Source organism: Muntiacus reevesi, chromosome 6, assembly GCF_963930625.1.
Source record: "Muntiacus reevesi chromosome 6, mMunRee1.1, whole genome shotgun sequence".
In the NCBI taxonomy this organism is placed as follows: domain Eukaryota; kingdom Metazoa; phylum Chordata; class Mammalia; order Artiodactyla; family Cervidae; genus Muntiacus; species Muntiacus reevesi.
The window spans coordinates 30703240-30728252 of record NC_089254.1 but is presented as its reverse complement, the minus strand read 5'-3'; the positions used below and the strand labels follow the sequence as shown (position 1 = coordinate 30728252).

At 39.4% G+C, this 25013-nt stretch overlaps 1 protein-coding gene across 2 annotated transcripts in view; it reads right to left on the bottom strand.

Annotated features, from left to right (window-relative positions):
- Positions 1 to 21574: 21574 nt before the first annotated feature.
- Positions 21575 to 25013, bottom strand: part of SLC25A40 (solute carrier family 25 member 40) — an 87446-nt gene continuing 84007 nt past the window's right edge. Inside the window, exons 11-12 of one of the 2 annotated variants that reach the window (XM_065939289.1) lie at positions 24091 to 24174; positions 21575 to 23750 (exon numbers count right to left, since the gene is read on the bottom strand). In XM_065939289.1, coding sequence (XP_065795361.1) covers positions 23638 to 23750; positions 24091 to 24174 — 197 coding nt within the window. In that variant the 3' untranslated portion in view covers positions 21575 to 23637. The remainder of the gene's footprint in view (positions 23751 to 24090; positions 24175 to 25013) is intronic. The other variant, XM_065939290.1, reaches the window with a different exon arrangement.

Genomic DNA, 25013 nt, shown 5'->3' with positions numbered 1-25013 from the left:
AAGAGTGAATAAGGAAACAGTTGCTATTAGGCAGCAAAGGTTGGAATACACCAGTGGATAAGACAGCAAAAACTTTGTTCTTATGAATCTTGCATCCCTCAGAATGGACAATAAATAATAAGCAGAGTAAATACATTAAATATATAGTAAAGGATCACTTAGTTTCATGGTGGGACAAGTCAAATGGCTTTGTGTTTTTCTTTAGCCATGCTCTGTTTCATGGTGGAAGCTTGCAGTAGTTGGATAATTTAAATTAGCCAGAGTTCTGGTTTTTACCAAGAAACCTGATAAAGAGAGAAGGCAAGGGGTTGTGGATGTCTGCAAGATGAATGGAAGACAGCACACCAAGATAGTGAGGAACAGTTAAAATATGCTAAGATCAATGAATTGGAGGAAGAAGATGTTTTAACCATCCAATACATCTGACCCATCTTCTCCATCCCCACTGCCCTGCTCTAGTTAATGTGGTGGCTAAGAATAGTGGCAGGATTAGAATTCTGGCTCCATCCGTTATAAGATCTGTACTCTGTTTCACTTTAATTTTGTTTATCTCTGTCCAAAATGTATTGCCTTAGTCACTATAGTTTCACAATAAAACTCTTGATATCCAGTATGGCAAATCTCTGATGCAAAGAGCTGACTCACTGGAAAAGACCCCGATGCTGGGAAAGAGTAAAGGCAGGAAGAGAAGGGGATGACAGAGGATGAGATGGTGGGATGACATCACTGAGTCAATGGACATAAGTTTGAGCAAACTCCAGCAGATAGTACAGGACAGGGAAGCCTGGCATGCTGCAGTCCATGGGGTCACAAAGAGTCCAACACGACTTAGCAACTGAATGACAACAACAAAGGCAAATCTCTGAATAATTTTCCTAAATAAATGTGAAATAATTTTTCAGGAAAAAAAAGTTGATAAAAGTTATCACTGGCTAAAGGAAGCACAGAGCATTCTTTAGGTAAAAGGAAAATGATCCAAGATAGTGGCTCTGAGATGTAGGAAGAAATAAAGGGAAAGAAAAGGGTAATACATATATAGATAAATCTAAATGATAATGACTATAAAATAATTTCTCATATGGGTCATAAAAGATAGAAAAACATGAAAGTACCTGACAGTAGTAGTGTGTAAGTAAGAGGTGGATAAATGAGGTTTGAGAATTTTAAAGTCCTTGCATTGGCCTGGAAGACGAAAAAGCACCGCTGTTTAGTCAAAGATAGGTCATAATCTCTAGGAAAGAGTTAACTGTTAAATAGAAAATGAAATATGTACTTATTAAATCAAGAGAAAAGAACCAAAGAATAAAAATAATCCAAAAAAAGCAATAATTAAGATTAAAAAAGAAAGAAGTAACTAATGGAACATGTAGAAGAAGTAAGATGGAGGGAAGGATATTAACTCTACATCAAGGAGGACAAAGCAGGATTATCTCAGTATCCTACCAACCAAAGAAAGTTGAGATTTCTTACAGCCTGAGTGTCAGGGTTTATCACAGTGGCTTAAATACTGGTTTTTAATGACTAGCTGAATGGATGCACCAGGTGGTTTTACTGTTATTAGATAAATGTAAAAGTAGCCCTTGGAATGGGCTGTAACACAGGCAAATACATAAATACAGTCATGTGGGCATGGCTTCTCTCTCCCACACACAGGCCTCAGCTGCAAGCAACATGTGATGAACACTTTTTATAGGGACAACTTTATGAAGTGACTCTGACAGGGGAAAATGTCATATTCCTGTGTGTTGGTTTTTGTTTTTGTTTTGTTTAGTTCAGAAGCTTCCTATTTTCTCATGTGTCTACCTTTTCACTCCCCCAAGATGTCTTTTATAGAAACTTAACAGGCTACCACCCCACTCCAGTACTCTTGCCTGGAAAATCCCATGGACGGAGGAGCCTGGTGGGCTGCAGTCCATGGGGTCGCTAAGAGTCAGACACGACTGAGTGACTTCACTCTCACTTTTCACTTTCATGCATCGGAGAAGGCAATGGCAGCCCACTCCAGTGTTCTTGCCTGGAGAATCCCAGGGGCGGTGGAGCCTGGTGGGCTGCCGTCTGTGGGGTCGCACAGAGTCGGACACGGCTGAAGCAACTTAGCAGCAGCAGCAACAGACTACCATCTCCTTACAGGCTACTGAGTTTTATAATGTCCTCCTGTCACCACCAAGGATTCTTTCAGCTCAACAATTTCAGCTGCTTTAATTATAGAGTATTTTTTAAATAGCGATCTGACCACCTGTTAGACTTGTGAAGAAGAGGAATTCTGGTTGATCAAAGAAGAGAATCCTCCTGATTGTGGTAGATTGGTTAAGAAGAAAAAAACATTTTTAGGAAAACCTGTAAATAAACTCATTTCTAATAATTCTAGAACATGCCACAGTTTCAATGAACTCTAAGTCATCTCTTCAAGTTCTGCCTAGCTCAAGGTGACATGCAGAGTGGGGCAGAGATAAGCGGCATATTTTAGAGTGAGTGCTCCAGCTCCTGTCTGTTATCCCAGTCTCTCCTCATCAGCCTCTTTGATCTTGTAACTATCAATACTAGGTACCTCTTATATGCCAGGCACTTTACACACATTATGTCTCATCCTAATAACACCTCTATTTTACGGTTTCCGTAAAATCAAGAATTAAGTAAACTGCCTAAGGCCAAGCGGTAGGTGACACAGGTGAGACCCAAGGTCTGCTGACAGCACCTCCTCCTGTAGAATGCGCTGCGTTAATTTTCTCTGGGAACCCAAGAAAGCCACGGGGCGACGTCTGTGTTAAGGAGCCAGCAGGAGCAAGGAGCCGCAGGGAGCCCCGCTGCCTGGTGGGGAGAAGGGAAGCCGTGTTTGTGGAGGGCGTTCTGTTTCAGGCGCAGTGCTCGCTCCTTTCAGCTTCTTAGTTCATTCATTCCTCACAGTGACCCAGTCAGGGGGCTGTTTTATCCTCATGTTACCATATGAGGAAACTGCGGCTTAGAGAAGCGAGAAAGTGTCCAGGGTGACATCACTAGTAAGACAGGAAGCTCTGAGTTTGAATCCCACTGGCTTCAAAGCTATGAGAACATGTTGCTCCCTGTTTTAGATTTTTCCTTTAGGAAGGAGTGTGGCGCCAAGTTAAGGAAAAGACAAGAAAACCACACAGAGGATTCCGGTGAGCGCGAGGTTTAGAGACACTTGAGTCCAGGATCAGAAGAGGATGCCAGGAGAGGACACTGGAGACTGGACCCTGGTCCTGAGGATGTAGCCACAGGTGAGACTCGACCTCTCTGGGCATCAGTTTCTTACTGGAAATGGAGTGGAGGAGAAGCAGTTTTGAATTTGGCAATTTCTAAAACCCCCTCCAGCCCGAAAGTTCTGTGCCTCTGTTAAGAATGCACCGAATGCATTATCCTCCGAAGAGCTTAATGCAATGTCTTTGGGCGGCCCTGCCCTGTTCTCAGCGTCCCTAGAGATGGGTGGGTTCGGTGCCCCCCGGAGAGCAGACCCCAGGATGCAGAAGCAGCGGGAGGCGAGCCTAGGGGTCTCTCGTGTCCCTCAGCTGCCCCATCATTGGTGAGCATGTCCAAACTGTCCCCCGCAAGCCTTCAAAGAGAAAACTGCATGGAAGGAGTGTGACCGTCACTCTGGAGGGCTCGAGTGGCCCACCAGGTGAGGCTTTCGGAACTCCCAGCGGCACCAGGCTGGTCGCGGGGCTTATCGGCCGCAGTTGGCTCGGCGGGCCTGGGGCTGGCGGCTCGCCCTTGGGCCTGAGACTGGTTTCTCTCCAGGCTGAGATGAATCCAGAGGTGAGAAGGATCGCAACATTCTGGATCACCGAGACGAGGGAGGACGGATTTGAACTGGACGTCAGCAGGTACATCACCCTCGGCCACCACTTTTATGCTTTTCTCTTTACACGCGAGTCAGCAGAGCCACATGTAGCCAAGAAAAGAAGTTGAGTTGATGATGCCTTTGGCCGTTGTTTTGGAGTTTCCTTAGAATCTTTTCTGTGGTTCTGACTTTACCCAAGGAATGTCACTGAGGCTTCTTTTGCGACAGGCTGGCTTTCCTGGTGGCTCAGGGGTAAAGTATCCCTCAGAGATGCGGGTTCAATCCCTGGGTTGGAAAGATCCCCTTGAGACGGGCAAGGCAACCCACTCCTTATTCTTCCCTGGAGAATCCCCATGGACAGAGGAGCCTGGTGGGCTATAGTCCTCTGGGTGGCGAAGAGTCAGACACGACTTAGCCAGTAAACAACAGCAGGAAAGAAAGCGTGGCTTTGAGAGTGCCCTCTTCTCTTTGTGCGGGGCCCTTCGATGAACCCGTGTGGTGTAACATTCCCTGCATTATGTAGCTCACAGCTTTTCCAGAAAACTTTCATAAACATCATCTGATCTTCCGGGCTTAAAGAGCATCAGACATCTGCTGTTGACGGTTGTGCTTTTCAAACAAGTGCAGTGAAGCAGGCAGCTCCTTCCTTCCACTCACTATTCCTCTTCCTCCTCATTTTACCCACCTTCCTCTCAGCTCTCAGGTTCCCTCTTCCTCCCTTCTGGGGGGTGAGGGGTGAGGTGGGGAGGGGAACCTTGGGCAGCGTGGCGCGGGTTACCTGCGCTTCCAAAGAAATCGTTGCTCCGATGCAGGGGGACCCTCTCGCCTTTCTCTGCTTGCCGTCCTCTCCCTCTGCTGGCTCTGTGACTCCCAAGGGCCCTTGTCACTCTCACTTCTCCACCTTAGCGGGGCATAAGCAATCAGTAAGTGGTATCTGTCGTTGTCCCTCTTTCACTCTGAGGATAGTGAATTATTTTCTCCTTCAGCCTCAAAATGTATGAGGCTGTTGTGGTCTCTGAGTTCATGCCAAGCCACCCAGAGCTAATTGACCGGTGTCATCCAGTGATCACCCAGAGGGACAAACTTATCAGGTTCTGTAGTGGGTCCTCAAGCTGCAAGTGGCCTGATTAGTTAGCAGAGAACCTGCCTATCTGGTGGTTAAACTGGGGCATTATCTTAGTCTGTTAATTTCTTCATACAATGATCTTGCTTTATTTCTTCTACATACCATGGTATTCATTCAGACAATATCCAGTTTGCCCTATAAAATTGGAAAACCCTTGGATGGTATTTTTTCTTCTAGAAAACTGTGGTTTTCATTCACTGGCAATTTAGGCTGGAATTGACTGTGAATCTATAAATAGATGGCATTTTCTCTAAGAAGTCTATTTCTGTGTTGCACTGGCTAAACCTTGGTGACTGTACAGAGGGGTTACCCCTGCAAAAGATGCAGTGAGTCAACAGAACCCAAGGAAGTTCTCAGAAGTGGAGCTCACAGCCTTGTGTTGGGAAGAAGAGAGTGCAAAGAGTTCAGAAGACTAAGAAAAAGTTAAGATTATGAAATTAAGTGTAATGAGACACATTTTTATAAAAAATAGACTAAAACTTGTATGTTAAAGGAAGTTCAGCTCACCTCAGTTGTCTAGGGAAAATTGAGAGTTATATGGTTGTTCCAATCATGCAGTTTTGCCAATCACATTCTTGTGAATATATTTCATTGCAGATGTCAATCCTTTGATTTTAGAAAATGTTCCAGATAATTTGGGATCAAGTCCTGTGAATAAAACTTTACCTGGAAATTTAAATAAATGCATTTAGGTAAAAAAGTCTGCCCTTCTAAAGTTAGTATTTATTTATTGTTGAGGATAGATGTAAACAACACACATGCTGAACATGTAATTGCTAAAATCCTGCAAGTAGTCTTTATATGCCATGGAATTAAAGCCCAAGATACATAAAAGAAAAATACTATATCAAGTTCCATCTTCCTGCCTAAGGGGAGAACCAGATTGTGTTTTATTCTATACCCAAGACTGAGGAAGCAACAGCGTTTCCAACCTAAAACCAAATTAATAGCCTGTGGCTTCTGAGACAAATTATCACCAAAGGGCATCAGATATCCCAGACCAGGGGCACTCTTGGGCTTTAAGTAATATAAAGTTAGATCTATGCAAATATGTGGTCATTTGTGAAAAAGAAGCGTTCATAAACTCTTTTCCCAGGGGCACTTAGTCCTGCAAACAGTTGTTAGCAGGTAATGAATGCTATGGGAACACGTTAATTAAGGCTAAAGAAATCAGGAGTACAAAAAAGCTATTTTAAATAGGGTAGTTAAGGTAGGTCATATTGAGAAGGCAATATTTAAGCAAGAACTTGAAAAAAGAATGAGAGAGCTGTATGGCATATATGTACCACTCCCAGCAGAGGTAAAGCAGACCCTGCAGGGGGAACGTGTTTGGCGTCTTCACAGGACAGCAGCAGCAGAGAGACCTAGGTGACTGGAGCAGAACCAGCAGGAGTGGGAGTGGGCGCTGTGCTCAGCGAGGTACCAGAGGGATATCATGTGGGCCCTAGAGGCCAACGCAAGGATTTGGCTTTTACTCTGAGAAAAGCGGAAGCTGCATGTAAGTCTTGGAGCAGAGTAGCAGCATAGTATGACCTGAGGGTATTTTTAATTTATTGAAGTGTAGTTGATTTACAGTGTTGTGTTAATTTCTGCTATACAACAAAATGATCAGCTGTACATATCTGTGTATATATTTGCACACATTCTTTTTCACACACTTTTCTATTATGACTTATTACAGGACATTGAATATAGCTCCCTGTGCTCTTCAGTAGGACCCTGCTGTTCATCCATCTTATATATAATAGCTGGCACCTGCTAATCCCAAACTCCCAATCTGTCCCTCGCCTCTTCCTCCTCTTTAGCAAGCATGTGGCTTGTGTTTCTAAATGATGACTCTGAGTATAGTGTTGTCGATAGACTGAAGTGGGCATAAGTGGAAGTGGAGAAACAAGGCAGGAGTTCTCCTGGCTATTATGATACTTATGAAAGTGGTGAAGAGTGATTGAACTCTAGATGTATTTTGAATGTAGAGCCGACAGGATTTCCTGACACCACTCCCTATGATCATTCAGAAGAGTGACCTTTACCAATTTTAGATCAATATGTACCTTTTTAGCACATGAAGAATTAACTGATCTTGCAGACATTGTTGACATGGTCATCTTCCTTCTGTGCATGCGTGCTGCAAGGCAGGTGACTGTTCCCCGGTTATCCGGAGATTCCTATAGCACCTTGGACAGTTACCTTTGCACTTGGTTATTGTGTTACACTGTGTGTTAAACAGGATAATTCCGACAGTTTGTGGACATCACTCTTTTACGTTTGAAAATATAATATTCAAATATGGTAACTATTAAATTTATATTCAGTTAACTGTGAAATATTTTGTGACAGTTTTTAAATTTGGTTATATATATTTTTTTACAGCAGCCAAGCTAAGGAAAAAATGAAGAAAGTAAATTTGATTGGACCATTAACATTGGTAAGCTGTGAAATATTAAGTTTGAATCAGTGCTGCCTTCATTAAAGTTTGATGTCTTGGATCTGTAGTGAGAAATACTCTAAGACTGTCTGCAGGCAGCGATAGATGTCCTGGATTGGCTCATTGTATTTAATGGCCCACATTCTCAAGGTGGATGATAAAACAGGTAGGGATAGGCTGGCTGGGAGAGCAGAGCTACTGGTGTACAAGGAAACTGAAGTTAGGACTGGTGTTTGAAGCACCATATAAACCAATTAATTTCATAAAAATACATCTCTGCACTTGTTTCACACACACACACACACACACAAATTTACCTTAAAATAAGCTTGCATATTAGGAGATTGTTAACTACAGAAAATTATAAATGCTTAAGGAATCTATGTTCACATTGGCTTCCAGGAAAATTGATTAAATATGAAGTTACTATTATAGATTCACATACGTTTATGACAATTCTCAGTGGTTTTCCAGGGCAAGCCAACATACTTTTGGAAGAAGTCAAGTCTGTTTTTCATTTGTAATAATTCTTAGAGAGGGGACCCAAGAAAATGTTTGCCCGCTTTTGGTGAATATGAGATGTTTCAAACTATGACAGCCATTGTTTGATAGCAAAGAATTTGGTAAAAAAAAAAAAGAAGCATGTCATCTGAAATCTCCAACTTATTAAGTTTCATTCTCTTCTCCTTTATGCTTGTGACTTCTGTTTAAAAATCTCTGTAAGGGTAACATTTTTTCAATTCAGTACTTTAGAGAATAAATTGTTTATAAAATTAAATCTGGTTTTAATGCAAAGGTTTTAAATCTGCCTCTTACAGAAAACAAAATGTCACAAACCTTAAAGTAGAAACAGAAGTTTTCATTTGAATTTTGAAGTTTAACTGTAAACATAAATGTAATCTTTTTCACTATCTTAATAGATTTTTTTGCTGCTGTTCTGATTGAGGTTTAGGATAAAACTTCATTTTAATAGGAGTTAGAAAGGCATTGGGGCTTCTCTGGTGGCTCAGATGGTGAAGAATCTACCTGCAAATCAGGAGGTCTGGGTTCGATCCCTGGGTTGGGAAGATCCCCCAGAGTAGGGCATGGAGTAACCCACGCCAGTGTTCTTGCCTGGAGAATCCCCAGGGACAGAGGAGCCTGGCGGGCTACAGCCCATGGGGTACAAGACAAAACAGAAAGGCATTCTTTTGTTGAAAAATCACTGAAAACAGATCTAGGTTACTTAGGATATTACTGTGAAATTCCTGGAATTTTCACTGAAGCTTGGTGACAGTAAAATTGTTTCATTAATATGAGAAACTTTTTAATTGAGGTGCAGTGGATATATTACATTACATGAGTTTCAAATGTACTATGAAAAGCCTTTAAAACTTTCCTCAGTTTCACATGGAGAAGGAAATGGCAACCCACTCCAGTGTTCTTGCCTGGAGAATCCCAGGGACAGAGGAGCCTGGTGGGCTGCCGTCTGTGGGGTTGCACAGAGTCGGACACGACTGAAGCGACTCAGCAGCAGCAGCTCCACATAAATGTTTGGTGAAGACAACATTGCATGCCACCTTGCTCCTGTGCTTGAGCTGTGGCCCGGAAACCCAAGCGCTCTACCTCCCTTCCCCTCCGGCCACTAAGGTGAACCTTGGGGACACTGGTCCCTTTTGTGGCAATTTTAGGGCCCCCCCACCTGCTCTGGACTTTACCTGCCCGCCTTGTTTCATTCCAAGCTCCACCTGGCTTCCCACCCTTTGTCTCTCTCAACACTCTCGCTTGCCCTCTGTGTTAATGATGGAATTTGGTCTCCCAGGCCGAACTTCTGGAAACCCCTGAGAACAGTTGGCAGACACCCCCACTTTGTGCTTTAACCTCAGGGTGCCCCTGCGCAGTGACGCCCTCTGACTCAGCCTCCACTCTCAAGGGCCCCACTCTGCCCAGCCTGACTCGTCACCCGTTCTCTTGGTGACTGTTCCTTCTTTGTCCCCCAAAGGGAGGGGGGTGAGGAAATGGGCGGAGATAAGGGTTAAAAAGATGAGAGAGATGTGGGGGGCAGAGGGGAAAGTATAGAAATGGAAAACTAAGAGACGGGAGATGCAGTCTGGAGGGCAGAGGACGAAAGAAGAACAAAGAGAGAGGCATAGTTTCAGTCAATCAGAAATGGGGAGAAAAAGTGGGAATTGGGAGAGAACTAAAAAAGGTGGTGAAGGACAAAGGGTCTTGGAGTATTATGACACTGATCGGCTGGTTAGTTCTTGGGCGTTGTGCACTTTGCTGGTTAGTGAAAGTTGCTCAGTCGTGTCTAACTCTTTGCAACACCATGGACTTGAATTCTCCAGGCCAGAATACTGGAGTGGGTAGTCTTACCCTTCTCCAGGGGATCTCCCCTACCCAGGGATTGAACCAAGGTCTCCCACATTGCAGGCAGATTCTTTACCAGCTGGGCCACAGGGAAGCCCTCTATAGACGGTACTAAATCCGAGATAGTTGGTGTGGCCACCAGGCCTCTTAGACATCTCTCTAATATCGTCCTCCATGCTCTGTACTGTGTGCTTAGAAATTCCACCACATGGGGTTCCCTGAAGACTCGTGTAGTTTCCAGTCGCCCTGAGGTTCTAAGCCCCCACTTCCCCCACTTTCTCTGCACTCCCCAGTTCTTCAGCTAGTTCCCCCTTGTCCTTCAAGATTCTACAATGAGGATCATCTCCATAAGCAAGACTTCCCTAGAGCACACACCCAGGCACTCCTTAAGTGTCTTGCCCTTCACTATTGATCTGTCTTCCAAAAGCTAACTTAAGCCTGTTAAAGGGGTCTTATCCTCAAAACCCAGAATATCTGTTCCCTCTCTGCCCTTTATAATTCTCCCTCTGAAATATTCTGAATGTCTTTTTAAAGGATGTATTATGTGTGTGTATGTAAATGACATCAACCCCTAGCTGTTTCTAATTCACTACCTCAGGAGCTCTGGAAGATCAAACAGTATTTCTTAATGAAACCAAATCTTAGTCCCTTCTGATTATATTGCAATGACTTATCCAAATAAGACACTGATTCAATGAAAGTAGAATGTTTTCCACACAGATACAAAATAAATAGACTCTTGAAATTACTCTGTCAGTGATTTGAATTCAAATTCTCTTTCTTCCCTAACATATTTATTTGGAACGGTTACAAAAATACCAACCTTAAAGAAAAATCCAAAGAACATACATTGTGAAAAAAGAGAAATTCTGTCATAGAAGCTAAGTATTCTTTTTTTTTTTTTTAGTGGAGTGCAGTTTATTACACCGGTGGGCCCAAGGCAGAGTCTCCTCTTAGCCAAGGGCCGAAGCTAAGTATTCTTATCTTTTCTTTCTTTCTTTTTTTAGTTTTGATACTCTGATTGGCAGGATAAATTATTTATGTCTTTTGTCACTATCATGGCCATAACTCATGGATCAGGTCTACCCCTCATGATGGTAGTATTTGGAGAAATAACTGACAGGTTTGTTAATACTGGAGGAAATTTCTCCCTTCCAGGTAAGCATTTCTTTAATTAAGATATGTAGATGTATAGATGTATTCATTTATTTAACTGAGTGAAAGATTAAAAATTGATTTTTCTATTCATCATCTACTTGCTTCATGGTTTGGACATCTGGGTAGCTTCAGATATCACGGAAGGAGTTTTAAAATTCTCAGTAAAATTCCTCAAATAACCAGTTAAATTTCAACAAATAAGTGTATGCAATTGGACTTTAAGTATAGAATAGGGAAATTTCCAGAAGCTTGTATTTCAATAAAGTAAGGAAGTCAGTCTGCTTGAGGGTGGTGGAACCATAGCAGAGCATGTCTACACAGTGTCCATTCAGTTAATGACTATTGATGAGCCTCAAAATGCATGTTAGCATGGCAATACTTCTTAGCTGTCCTCAGCTTGCAGGTCTGTTTCTGATTTTTTTTCTTCTTCCCCCTCCCCCTCCCCCTCCCTCCCATCCTTCTTTCTAAAATTACACCTACTTTCTGTCTCTAATATTTGGATCAACAAGGTTGACTGTTCCTTAACAGAACACTTTACTAAAGAGTGAATGGACTCAGTATGAGAATGATGTGCTTTGAAACTCACCCAAAGGACTAAAATTACTGACGTGTAAAAGGAGTCACATAAGTTAGTGCCATCTATACGAGGGGCTATGTCAGCGGCATTGGAGTGAGGTTCCAATGGACAAAGTTAGTTTCATGTTAGACAGAAAGGAAGATGTCCATGCCTTCTACCGAGCACGATGGCTCGGTTCCTCCCTAGAGACCTGTGGGCACTGGGTGAAGAACTCCGAGGGAAGCTCTCGTGGCACACAGACGCGGGAATATGAAGGAAACAGCTAATAAAGGGGAGGCGGCTTTCACAGTAAAGACACCTGAGAAGCAGTAGACTATGTTTAGATGACACTCAGAAAGAGTTTTCAGTGTTCACTGTTGAGATCTACATGTTTGGTTAGCATTGTAGGGCTTAGATGTAATTACCTAAGAACATGATGACTTAATTTATACAATAGGATCTCTTTACATAAATATTGATGAATATTAATACCTTTTAGATGTCTAGTAGAAGAATCCTTTGAACAGTTAAAGCACACTCCTACAAAAACAGTTTATTTATTCTCTAGTACTACATGGTCTTTGTGATCTGTCAGTAAATTTATTGATTTCCAATTCTGAATATTTCTCTCCCAAATATAAAGACTCTATTTAAAAGAAACTTTTGAATTGTTTTCCAGATATGCATATTATTATTCAGGATTAGGTGCTGGAGTTCTTGTTGCTGCCTAAATAAAGGTTTCATTTTGACTTTGGCAGCTGGTCAACAGATTAAGAAAATTAGGCAAGAGTTTTTCATGCTATTCTACGACAGGAAATAGGCTGGTTTGACATCAGTGAAATCACTGAACTCAATCATGGCTAACAGAGTAAGTATATTGTTACCTACTACATGTCCATAGAGAAAGTAACTACTAGCTATAGATGATACTGTGAAAGTGCTGCACTCAATATTCCAGCACATTTGGAAAACTCAGCAGGGGCCACAGGACTGGAAAAGGTCAGTTTTCATTCCAATCCCAAAGAAAGGTAATACCAAAGAATGCTCAAACTGCCACACAATTGCACTCATCTCACATGCTAGTAAAGTAATGCTCAAAATTCTCCAAGCCAGGCTTCAGCAATATGAGAACTGTGAACTTCCAGATGTTCAAGCTGGTTTTAGAAAAGGCAGAGGAACAAGAGATCAAATACCAACATCCACTGGATCATCAAAAAAGCAAGAGAGTTCCAGAAAAAACATCTATTTCTGTTTATTGACTATGCCAAAGCCTTTGACTGTGTAGATCACAATAAACTGTGGAAAATTCTTCAAGAGATGAGAATACCGGACCACCTGACCTGCCTCTTGAGAAACCTGTATAGAGGTCAGGAAGCAACAGTCAGAACTGGACATGAAACAACAGACTGTTTCCAAATAGCAAAAGCAGTCCGTCAAGGCTGTATATTGTCACCCTGCTTATTTACCTTCTATGCAGAGTACATCATGAGAAACGCTGGGCTGGAGGAAGCACAAGCCAGAATCACGATTGCTGGGAGAAATATCAATAACCTCAGATATGCAGATGACACCACCCTTAAGGCAGAAAGTAAAGAAGAACTAAAGAGCCTCTTGATGAAAGTGAAAGAGGAGAGTGGAAAAGTTGACTTAAAGCTCAACATTCAGAAAACTAAGATCATGGCATCTGGTTCCATCACTTCATGGCAAGGAGATGGGGAAACAGTGGCAGACTTTTTTTTTTTTTGGCTCCAAAATCAATGGGGATGGTGACTGCAGCCAAGAAATTAAAAGACGCTTACTCCTTGGAAGCAAAGTTATGACCAACCTAGACAGCATATTAAAAAGCAGAGATACTGCTTTGCCAACAAAGGTCCATCTAGTCAAGGCTATGGTTTTTCCAGTAGTCATGTATGGATGTGAGATTTGGACTATAAAGAAAGCTGAGTGCAGAAGAATTGATGCTTTTGAACTATAGTGGTGGCGAAGACTCTTGAGAGTCCCTTGGACTGCAAGGAGATCCATCCAGTCCATCCTAAAGATCAGTCCCGGGTGTCCATTGGAGGGACTGATGTTGAAGCTGAAACTCCAATACTTTGGCCACCTGATGCGGAGAGCTGACTCATTTGAAAAGACCTTGATGCTGGGAAAGACTGAGGGCAGGAGGAGAAGGGGACAACAGAGGATGAGATGGTTGGATGGCATCACTGACTCAATGGACATGGGTTTGGGTGGACTCTGGGAGTTGGTGATGGACAGGGAAGCCTTGTGTGCTGCGATTCATGGGGTCGCAAAGTCAGACATGACTGAGCGACTGAACTGAACTATCGTTTCTTTAAAAAGGCAGTTAGAATTTTGATGGGGATTACATTGAATTTGTAGATCAACTTGGGAAACATTGCCATCTTAACAATATTACCTTCCAATCCATCAAAATAAGGGATGCTTTTCCATTTATTTCTACCTCAACCTTCTTTTTTATTTTTATTTTTTTTTCATTTATTTTTATTAGTTGGAGGCTAATTACTTTACAATATTGTAGTGGGTTTTGTCATACATTGATACATATAGCATACATTTGATACATACAGCATCGAAACATGTATATTATCTATAGTGAAACAGATCACCAGCCCAGGCTGGATGCATGAGACAAGTGCTCGGGCCTGGTGGGCTGGGAAGACCCAGAGGGATCGGGTGGAGAGGGATGTGGGAGGGGGGATCGGGATGGGCAACCTCAACCTTCTTACAGCACTATTTTGTAGTTGTCAGTGTACACATTGCATAATTTGCTTAAGTTTATTCCTAAGTATTTACTCTTTTAGATGCTATTGTAACTGGAAATGTTTCTTAATTTTCTGATTGTTCGTTGCTTTTTTTTTTTTTTTTTTTTTATCTAGTCAAGGATCACACAGAGCATTTAGTTTTCAGTCTCTTTGGTGTCCTTTCATCTAGCAGAGCACTGCACCCCCCACTCCCAACTTTTTCTCTCACTTGACATTTATGTATTTTATGCACCCAGCCAGCTGTTTTGTTAAATCCCTGACAATTTAGATTTCTCTGGTCATTCATTCTTAGTATATTCTGGTTACACATATTTGGGAAGAATCAATCAATTCAGTTCAGTTGCTCAGTCATCTCCTACTCTTTGCAACGCCATGGACTGCATCACCAGGCCTCCTGGTCCATCACCAACTCCCAGACGCAACTTAGCAGCAGCAGCATGTCCTTTGAGTCGGTGATGCCATCCAACCATCTCATCCTCTGTTGTCCCCTTTTCCTGCCTTCAATCTTTCCCAGCATCAGGGTCTTTTCCAGTGAATCAACTCTTCACATCAGGTGGCCAAAGTATCGGAGTTTCAGCTTCAACATCAGCGCCTCCAATGAACACCTAGGACTGATCTCCTTTAGGATGGACTGGTTGGATCTCCTTGCAGTACAAGGGACTCTCAAGAGTCTTCTCTGACACCACAGTTCAAAAGCATCAATTCTTTGGTGTTCAGCTTTCTTTATAGTCCAACTCTCACATCCATACATGACCACTGGAAAAACCATAGTTTTGACTGGACAGACCTTTCGTTGCAAAATGATGTCTCTGCTTTTTAATATGCTGTCTAGTTTGGTCATAACTTTTTTTCCAGGGAGTAAGCGTCTTTTAATTTCATTGGGAAGAATACAGTATAAATAATGCATCTATTTTAGTACATCTCATTAGGAGGTCACTGTCCTTTTTGCACACTGAGAGACCCTTTAAAAGACTGTTCCTTTCGACATCGTCTGTCACAGCTTCCTTGCTTTGTGGAAAACAAGATGTTCTGAGTTTCTTTGGTACATTTCATGCCCATACCCAGGATCAGCTGTTTCTCCAAGAGGTCCTGTTTCCTTACCCTAGAAAATGATACCAGAGAACATAATCTGGGCCAGAGAGGTGCCTGTTATGACTGGACTGGTCACTGTTTCTAGCCTCTTCACTAGCGAGTTAGGAAGTTTTTTAAAGAAAAATATACCTTAAATTTATTTTATTTTGTAATTCATACATAAAAGGTTTCCATGTACTTAATTTTGTATTTTTATATCTTATGAGGAAAATATTTGTCCTAAGTTTATAGGAATGTAATTATTTGCTTTTTCTTATCATTTTAATTTCAAAGTAATATGATCTCTATTACTAAAATAGGATATTAAAATAGATTAAGATTCATTTTTAATTATTTTGTCTTGCAAATATATCCCAGAGTTAAGAGTACTATGCTTAAAGTTCATCTCAACTCTGCTAACTTCTACTTTCATAAGTGACTATCTTATTAATTATCTATTGATCTTTAAAAACATATGCAAATTAAAATAAATTCATGTTCCTCAATATAAAAGGTAACACGTTATGGGCTTTGCTTTTTCCACTACATAGTATATCCTGGAAATTATAGCGATCTTTCTCATTCTCTTTTACACCTGCATATTACTCCACTGTGTATGTCAGACTTTTAGTCTTTGCAATTACTGTGTTATAGTCTGTATGTTTTAAAAATATGTGTAATCTAAGTATACACTCTCAAAAAATTGAAAATGGGACTCAAACAGATACCTGGATGCCAGCATTCACAGCAGAATTATTTTCAGTAGTCGATAGGTGGAAACAGCCCAGATGTCCATAGAGATGAGTGGAGTAACAAAATGTCATATACACACACCATGGAGTGTTACTGAGCCATGGAAAAGGGATACATACCACATGCACAAGCCTTGAAAACAAGTATTAGGTTAAGTGAAATAAGCCAGACACAAAACGGCAAATGCTGGATGATTCCACTTTTAAGAATGAATCTAGGATGGGCAAATTCACAGAAAGTAGATTAGAGGTTTCCAGAGACTGAGGGGAAGGGGAGATAGGAAAGTTACTGTTTAAAGAGGTAGGGAGTTTTTGTTTGGCATGATGAAAATTTTTTGAAATAGTGCTTGGTGATGGTTGCACAATAGTGTGAATGTAATTGATGCCACTGAACTGTACCTTTGTGTGTGTGTGTGTAATTAGCAGTAAATCTCTTTGAAATATTATAGGTCAATGAATAAGGAATTTGGGAGAAACTGTTCAAGCATTTGAGTTCCTGGAGCATTTATCAAGAACTCTAAATGGCCTGAAATAGGTCTTTAATCTTAGACCTGAAAAGGAACATCTGCATCTTTTGATGATAACAAATGTTATCATTGGCTCAGAGAAGACGCCTTTCCCCGGATCACACGGCTGTAAAGAACACAGGCATTCTTTCATGTCCCAGCGCAGTTCTTACTGAGTCATTCATTATGTAATTGTGAGTGTCTCCTGTGCGCTAGCACCGGGAACATGACGACCACAGCAAACTCCGTGTCCTTACTCAGTCTGTGGTTTTTTAATAAAGGGGCGCCCCACAATTGTCACATAGTAGGACAGTGGAGACACTGCAGAGGGGCTGTCTGAGGCAATGCATGACATTCAGAAACGGCTGACATCTGGTTCAGTTTACATTTCTGTAACCACGTGGGTAAAGCCTAAGCTTTCCATCCTCTTTGGAAAACTGATTTTCACCTTCCTAGCCTTTCACAGCCTTAGGCCAGCCTCTTAGAGCAAGCGTGTGCACAGTGGGGGTTGAAACTTGTGCTGCTCGGGAAAGAATGTTTTCCCAGGCATGGACACAGACCTCAGCCACTCTTCCTTCAGGGACCAGCTGGCTTCCAGCAGGTAACTGTATCCTGGTGCAGCACAGATGCTGAATAAGTTTATTTGGTTAGTGGACACAGGTTCCCTAGGTCAAGCCTCCAGCTGAACTGAAGCGGTTCTGCTGCTTCTGCATCACTTTACCTTTACCCACATACGGATTTCCTGGTATTTCCATCACCTGGGCACTTGTATTGTTGCTATAGTTTTTTGTTATTTTTTACTAATTGAACATGACCATATTCTCCCCCAAAAGGTAAATTCCATTTTTGTTCCAGAACATCTCAAGCTTCCAGATCTGGAACCTTAAAAGCAGCACAAATAATCCCACTGTAATGCTTCTATAAGGAGTAGCATTGAAACGACTGGAAGATCAAACATGTCAACATACAGACGTTTGATTTTGCAGTATGTTTGCACTGTTTTATACAGTATGTAAAGTTTAATGGCTTTGGGATCTTACTAGTATCAAGATTCAAGAGCAGTTAAATATGTTATTTTATCCTAATTTTCAGGTAAAGAAGATACTCCCTCATTACTTGGTCTCTGTGGGTCTCTAACATCAGTGGCAAGTTACAAATCTCTAACAAGCCTAAAATCGAATGACTACCTTGCAAGTCCTACAACAGAGATGACAAGTCCAGGTCTGACTCCATCCTGAAAAATTGTATGTAAAAGTCAGAAGTTTTTATGTTGCAAATATTCCATATATGTAAGTTTGACTGTTGGGGAAATCTTTGGTATTTTATATTGTTCTGGGACATGTCTGGAATTCTATTGCTTATATTAGAGAATTTAGTCCACTCCATGTAAACTTCTGGGTGAAAAAAAAATGCTGCCATTTTTCATTTTAAAATGATTATATTTGTGACTGAAGTTTAAAACACAGGCCTAAAAAACTTTCAGATATCCTCTAATAATCCATTGCAAATTGTACATATTTATTATTCAGCTGATTTTCATATATTTAAATGTATCATAGTTGCCAGAGACTGAGTTCAAGGTTTTATTCTAGATATTTAAGTATTTTCTTCTGCTCTCTTATTCAATTACATTTTCTAAAAATGACTTATTTCATTTTCCATGAACTTCCCAGGTTCTGATGTTTAAACGCCTTGTCTTTGAAGTGAGGAGAAAGGTTCTCAGCTGCAGTTTCACAGCAGTTTATTCAGTTTAACAGTTGCCATTTAGTATCAACCTAACATTCCATTCAACAGTTTATAAATATTGTAGGACATGCCTTTAGGCAGTTACTAAATTTGTTCAGGTCACAAGGAAAAGTATTTTACAGTACTTTAGGCCATTTAGGTAAATTAATAACATTTTGCTTTCCCAAAATTTCCTTTAAAGTTTACCAATTTAAAAATCGATCACATTTATGTCCCATAAATTGGAAAAACTTAAAGATGTAGAACAGATGTTGAAAACAATTTTGTCAGGAAAGATTTCAAGTTCATTTAAGGATTTGAGAAGTTTTAAAATAAGGATCAGTAGGCTAATCACCATACTTAACATCTGACATCCAGTGCTGTTTTTCTCTTGTGTGCAAGAATGAATTGTGTCTTACGTGCTTTAACAGCTTCTGTCATTAATCATGCCATAATCTCATTTTAAAACTGACCTTAAAAATTACTAGTTGAAAGTTTTATTAAAAAGCTCTGAGCTGTCTTTTAAATTTTTTGCAAATTTTGAAACAATTGTACATTTGGTCCCCCCAAATTCCACCATATTGAAAGAGAAAATGTATAAAGTATATTTTCTAGGGTAAGTAATATGAGGAAAACATGATCAATTGTGCCAAAGATGTTTTATACATTGTTTACATGAAGAGGCGACTACAATACTTATCTGGGCCTTCGTATGCTGTTTTTTATTTGTTAATAAAACACTACATTCAAACTTAGTAACTTTGACTATTGAAAAGAACATTCCTCCTAAAATATTGAGAGAAAAGCAGCACTTACCACAGTCATTCTTTGTACTAGAAATGTGGGAGTGTGGTGGTTCTCTGCAATACTTTACTCTCACTATTCAGAATTTAAGATAATAAACAGTAACAAGGCTGCTCTTATGTTAAGACAGTTCAAACAATGTCATTTCAGGGACAAAGAAGACCTGGAAGCCCTTAAAAGAAATTATTTAGAGGCATCAGAACATACTCAGAGCTTTCTTCTTTAGCTTAAGTCTTTAGCACTTGTAGTAATGCAAATATTCTTGAGAAATGGTACCATCAATCTAGTCTAATTCTGTGTACCTTACTGTGAGTGATGTATCTACAGCAGTTTGTAACTCAGCAAGGGGAATGGAAGGAAGGTTGAAACAAGGGTACTGGAAACCTTGGGAGGAGCGAATGAGAAACGATTAAGGGCGGGGGCATCTTCAAAAATTTTAGGCTGGCCTTAAGCACTGCTGCTGCTGCTTTCCTAACAACAGTCAGACTGTTTAAATGCTTTCATTCATGGGCTACTCTCAAATGACATTATCCTTCAGTAATTAAAGAAAATCAGTTACATTTTCCATACATTTTTATAATACAGAAAGGAAATATGGGATTCCATAATTGATCAAAATTTTCGGATTTGTTCTAATGTGCACAGAATCTTGTGCATCTTAACGTGCTGCTGAATGCAGACTGAAACATGACATCTGAGGACAGTGACTTTTTCTCCTTTCTTGGAGCTCTTGGTATAAGATGGATCTGCTAATGTGACTTCAGGTTTCTACACAGTTCACTTCACGCTAGTTTTAGAGGCAGTTTGCTGACGTTTGCATGAGGTATGTCTCGACCTTCAGTAGTGTTCATTGTTCACACACCCTCCCCTAAACAGAATGCTCAGCTATGTGCTACTATTTCCATGTGTATTTTGTTGCCTTGATGTACGATACTTGTTGCATGTATATTAAACATTTTGTACCATGAAGTAGTAGTCTTATTTTTTCATTGACAAAATGTTATTTGATTCAAGGTATACACTGAATTTTTGTTTCAAGTATATATTAACACCTCAATGACTAATATGAAAATGATTTTGGAGAAATCTTCATTTTATTTCAAGTTTTTATTTTCTAAAAAGTGACATAATACGGTTTAAATTGACAACATTCACTCAAGTGGTACAGCACAGTAGTGGTTTTGGCCGAGTTGTGATTTAATTATGTAACAACCCTGTTTGTTTTCTCACCTGTAAAATGGACCCACCCCCATCCTCTCAGCACCTACGTGATGGCATCAGGATAAAGTCAACATTAAATAGAATTATAAGTTCTGAAGCGGTAAGTACCAAATGCAAACTACTATTAACTGTGACTGACAGGAACCTTAAACATCCAAGTAGATTAAGTTGGTTTTAAGTCATCTTTATTAGATGTACATACAAGTTTTCAAGTGGTTAAAAATGTTTCTCAAATTTACAACTTAGGTAAATTCCTTGTTAAATTTCCTATTGTTGGTTAGTTTCTGGTTTTGATAAAACTCATACACTGGATTACTCTGGAAATGTCACATGACTCCTTTGAACATCAGGGCTCTTAATTTCTTTTACCTAGTCCACTTTGCTCTTTAGTAAGCAAAGCAACTTCTATTTTGCTTTAGCTTTTTTTCCCCACTGATAGGAGGAGAAGATAAAATTATACCAATGCCATGGTGGTACCTTTTAAAAATATACTTTAGTATAAACCAAAACTTTTGTTTTTAAATAGGTCACCTGGTCATAAGTCCCATTTTTCATCCTGCCAGTCATTTTTCTAAAACCAGCTTCACTACACAACACTTGGTCTTAGTATGTGACACATTCTGGTGTTTCCTGTTTTATTCTAGGCTAACCTATGCTATCCTATTTTCTTTCAGTTTAAAAAAAAAAAAAAAAGGTCTTGAGAGAAAAACAAAACACAACTTTGTACCTTTTCAAAGCTGTGCCCAAAATACTTCCTTGGTTTTCTCTTGCCTTCTTGTTCCTTGTTTGGCAGACCAGGACCCTTGGACTCCTCCTCCAATCTGATCTACCACGTGGCATGTATACTCTGCTCAAGTCACTGGTGCTAAGTACCACTGCCCGATTGAAGACCCCCAACCTCCAGGTATGTTGCCTTGGACTGCCTGTCCAAAGAACCATTTCCTGAACAGCCTCTGCACCCCAGGCCAGGGGAGAATTCTTCAGCTTTTCCATTACTTCTTTTGTTTATTTCTAACAATCACAGCTGAAACCTTAAGACCAATGAGAGTAGCTGAAATGTCTTACCTCCAGAGCTGTTTATATTGCCTACCACATGAAAGGACTCATCTCAGTAAGTGTTGAGTGATGGATTAAAACATGGTAACAGTAATTTACTTTTAAAAGTACATTTTGGACGAAAATTAAAAAGTAATACACTAAACTTTCCCATATCCCTGGAATTTGTGCCCCGGGGGGGGGGGGGGGGGGGGAAGAGGCTAGAATTAAAGGAGTCAAATGTGGCTAAATAAACATAGTGAATAGTTTTCCTAGAAATAACTTTATTTTTGAAAAGTAATATGGAATTATATGAAAGGCAGCAAGCATGTAATACTTGGATAAGACATTTCTCTTAAAAAACTTACACATAAGAAATTCAATGTGTATGTTAGAAATTTTAACATTAATAGAATGCATTTAGAAACATTACCAAGAATACAATTTGTAGCCAAACATTTTTGGTTCCTACTAGTAACACTTTGTTACCACTTAAGTATAGACAAAGCCTAAATTCAGACTTCTTTTCTTTCAGATACATTGCATGTAATGTATGTTACAAAAACTACAGGGAATTAGGTTTATTTAAGTTCTTTAAGTTATAAAGTAAGAATTTTCCACATTGCAGTCAGTAGTGGGGCAAGGAGAGGATGAAAGTTTCCCTTCTGTTTGTTTATAAGCGACATTAACTTCAAATACATAACTGTTTTTTGAGACTATTCAAAACCTAAATTTTTCTCTTTTCCTACCAATTAGCCAAAAGAAGCCAAGCAGAACAAAGGTAAATTTAAATTTAATTCTGCTCAAATCAGTGTTCAAGATAAACTTCCATGTGTGTTTTATATATATGTTGATAGTATAGCATTAACATAATTTTATATGAAAATATTTAGCTAGAAGCCCAGTGGTAGCTTTAAGAAAGCACAAAATACTTCAATGAAAATATAAATGTTTATATTTTTATGGATATATATGTCGCAAACTTAAAGTAAATCAACACAGGATAAAATAAACACAAAAAGCTTAAATACACACCCTATATAGTTTATTTCTGGTGAAACATAAATAGTTTTCTATTTATATTAGAAAATACATTAATTCCTACCAACACTAGAGATTTGTCACTTAAATATGTATTACTCTATTTTAGAGAAAAAATGTTTCACATTTTCATAAAATACAGATAGACTGCAATAAAGTGCTTTTTCTTAGAGTATACAGATCCTGAGAGAAAAAAAAATATTAAAAAATATTGTTGTCTTGAACTCATATTCTTTTTCATTCTTACATTCACAAACTAAACTTCTTAGGTATTAGCCTCCAGTGACCAAAAGCTCTTTCTTCGAGGAAGCTGGCTTGGTAGTTCTTGTTCTAGCGCACTCATGTGAGATGTGTAAAGTCAAGGGACATCTGGAACATACTTTATCTCAGTGATGTTAGAGCAAGCGAACAGACGTGACCTAGAGAACTTCACAAATGGTAATACCGGATGACAAGACAGCTGAAACCAGAGGCCTTTCTTATGATGAAACAGCATTCTCACTAGCGTGAATACACTGTGGTTTTCCACTGCAAGTTTGACTGAAGTGAACATTTAATGCAGTCCGTGAACACTCTCTCTCACAGAAACAGTAGATAATACAGGGTCTTTAGACGTCAAAAATAGCAGCATCAATATTGCACAAGTTATATTTTTGGTTCATGAACATAAGATAGCCATACCTCTGATCAGAGAAATATTAATACACATGAGGCCTTAAAACAGTAACAGGGTAGGGGGGGGAAAAAAAACCCAAATATATGTGAATTAAAGAAATAACTGATAGGCAATATTTGGTAAATGATGTGGATAATAATATTTAAAGACTGCTTTCCGTTAGATACTTTATTGAAACACTTCAGTATCTATGTCCATGATTTAAATGTGTATAAAAGACTTGGGAATTCTTTTAGACTCTGTACCTCATTCAGCACACAATTGCAAAAATGTTCGACATCTCTGACACTCCCAACAGGATGAAGTTACACAGAAATCTGTACCAAACTCTGAGATTATTGCTTTCAGTGTAGAATAATTTTTCTCTTCTTTACAAGAATGCTCAATGGTTATAATTTCTGGAATATCTTTTTCAAATTCTCAAAAATTAGGATAAAAATTTGAAGTTAGAATGATTAAATGCAAAGTAGAGATTTACTATTCATTTAAATTATAGATAAGAATGCTAGAAAACCACTGTAAGATAATAGCAAAAAAAGTGAAAAAAGCTCTTGCCTAAGAGTCTCCTCTTATTATTTGGTCGAGGTTGTTATTTCAGGTTTAAACGGCATCTCTAGTATTGCTGTCTTTGAGCATTTTGTTTTTGGAAGAAAGACTTTCCAAATTCATATGTACTGATCATAACAGCACAAGCAGGAGCAATTTTAATTAAACGAGGAATCAGTCCTAAAAAGGGAACAGAAAAATTCAGACCAAACTTTACCTTGCATTTTAAAATGTAACTCATTTGGTTTTACTCTGACAGTTATCACATTAAGTGAAGTCACATATAAAAACACTGTCCCGTAACTGGTGTCAGAGAACAAGCCGAACTGTTCACTCCTCACTTTAATTCCAAATTACTTCAAAAGCAACTGGTATTTAAAAATTTTAAACTTACAGCAAAGATATTTAGCAGGAAATAGTAAATGAGGAATATTTTCAAAAATTTTCTGCTGAAAGGCAATTAATTTAAAAGGAAAAGTAAACATTTTAGTCAACAGTTTGGTAAAGGAAATATTTTTACCTGTAAATAATCCAGAAAAGCCATTCTTAGCAACAATGTTCTTCATTATAGTCCAGGTTGACATTTGCAAAGGCACAGAAACTGCTTGTTAAAGAAATGATGCTATTATAAATCACCGCTTAATGTCTAACATAGGTGAGTACACATAGAAGAGTGTCTATGGCTTCGGGATGTATCATCTCATCATAAGAATAGATCGGTTTACATAAAGAACTATTTTAAATCTTAATAGTTGGATTCATTAAAAAGAAATTTTAAAAGCACTTTTAAGGTACATAGGACCAGATGCAATGGAGGAGGAATATACAGAAAGCCTCTCCTGAATTGATGTTTAAGCTTGGTGGTGTATATCCTTTATACGTTTTTCCGTATCTTAAAAATCTTTCATAATGAAAAATTTTAAAGATATACAGGAATTTTCATGGGGTTCCCCAAGTGAAGCCATGATAACCACTTTTCATTGTACTTTTAGTGCATACATTAAAAAAACTTTTTTCCCCAACAAGAAGCTTTAAGGAAAATAGCTCATTCTCCCTAGGGAGGTTCCACATTATTAGAATCTTTCTGAATAGATGTGCTAGTCCTGAAATAAATCAGTCCTGTCTCCTCTGAGGGCAAGAGTTTTCCTGTAACTAACAGTAACATCTCACTTATTTGCAACTACTCAAGTGTCTGGGACACAGTAAAGAAACAGATTTATACATCTTTTGAAAACAGCAAAAATAGATGTTACTCAGATTCAAACATAAACCTCATGAATCAGCTGTACATACACAAAGTTCACTTACCTTCGTCGTACACAATGATTCTAAGCAGCTGGCTTTGCCCACAGACTACAGATGCTAAAGGTGAAAAAAAACCTACTAAAAGGTGGGCATCCGACCATGTGAACCACTGTGACAGCTGAAGATCTGAGTCTTGCC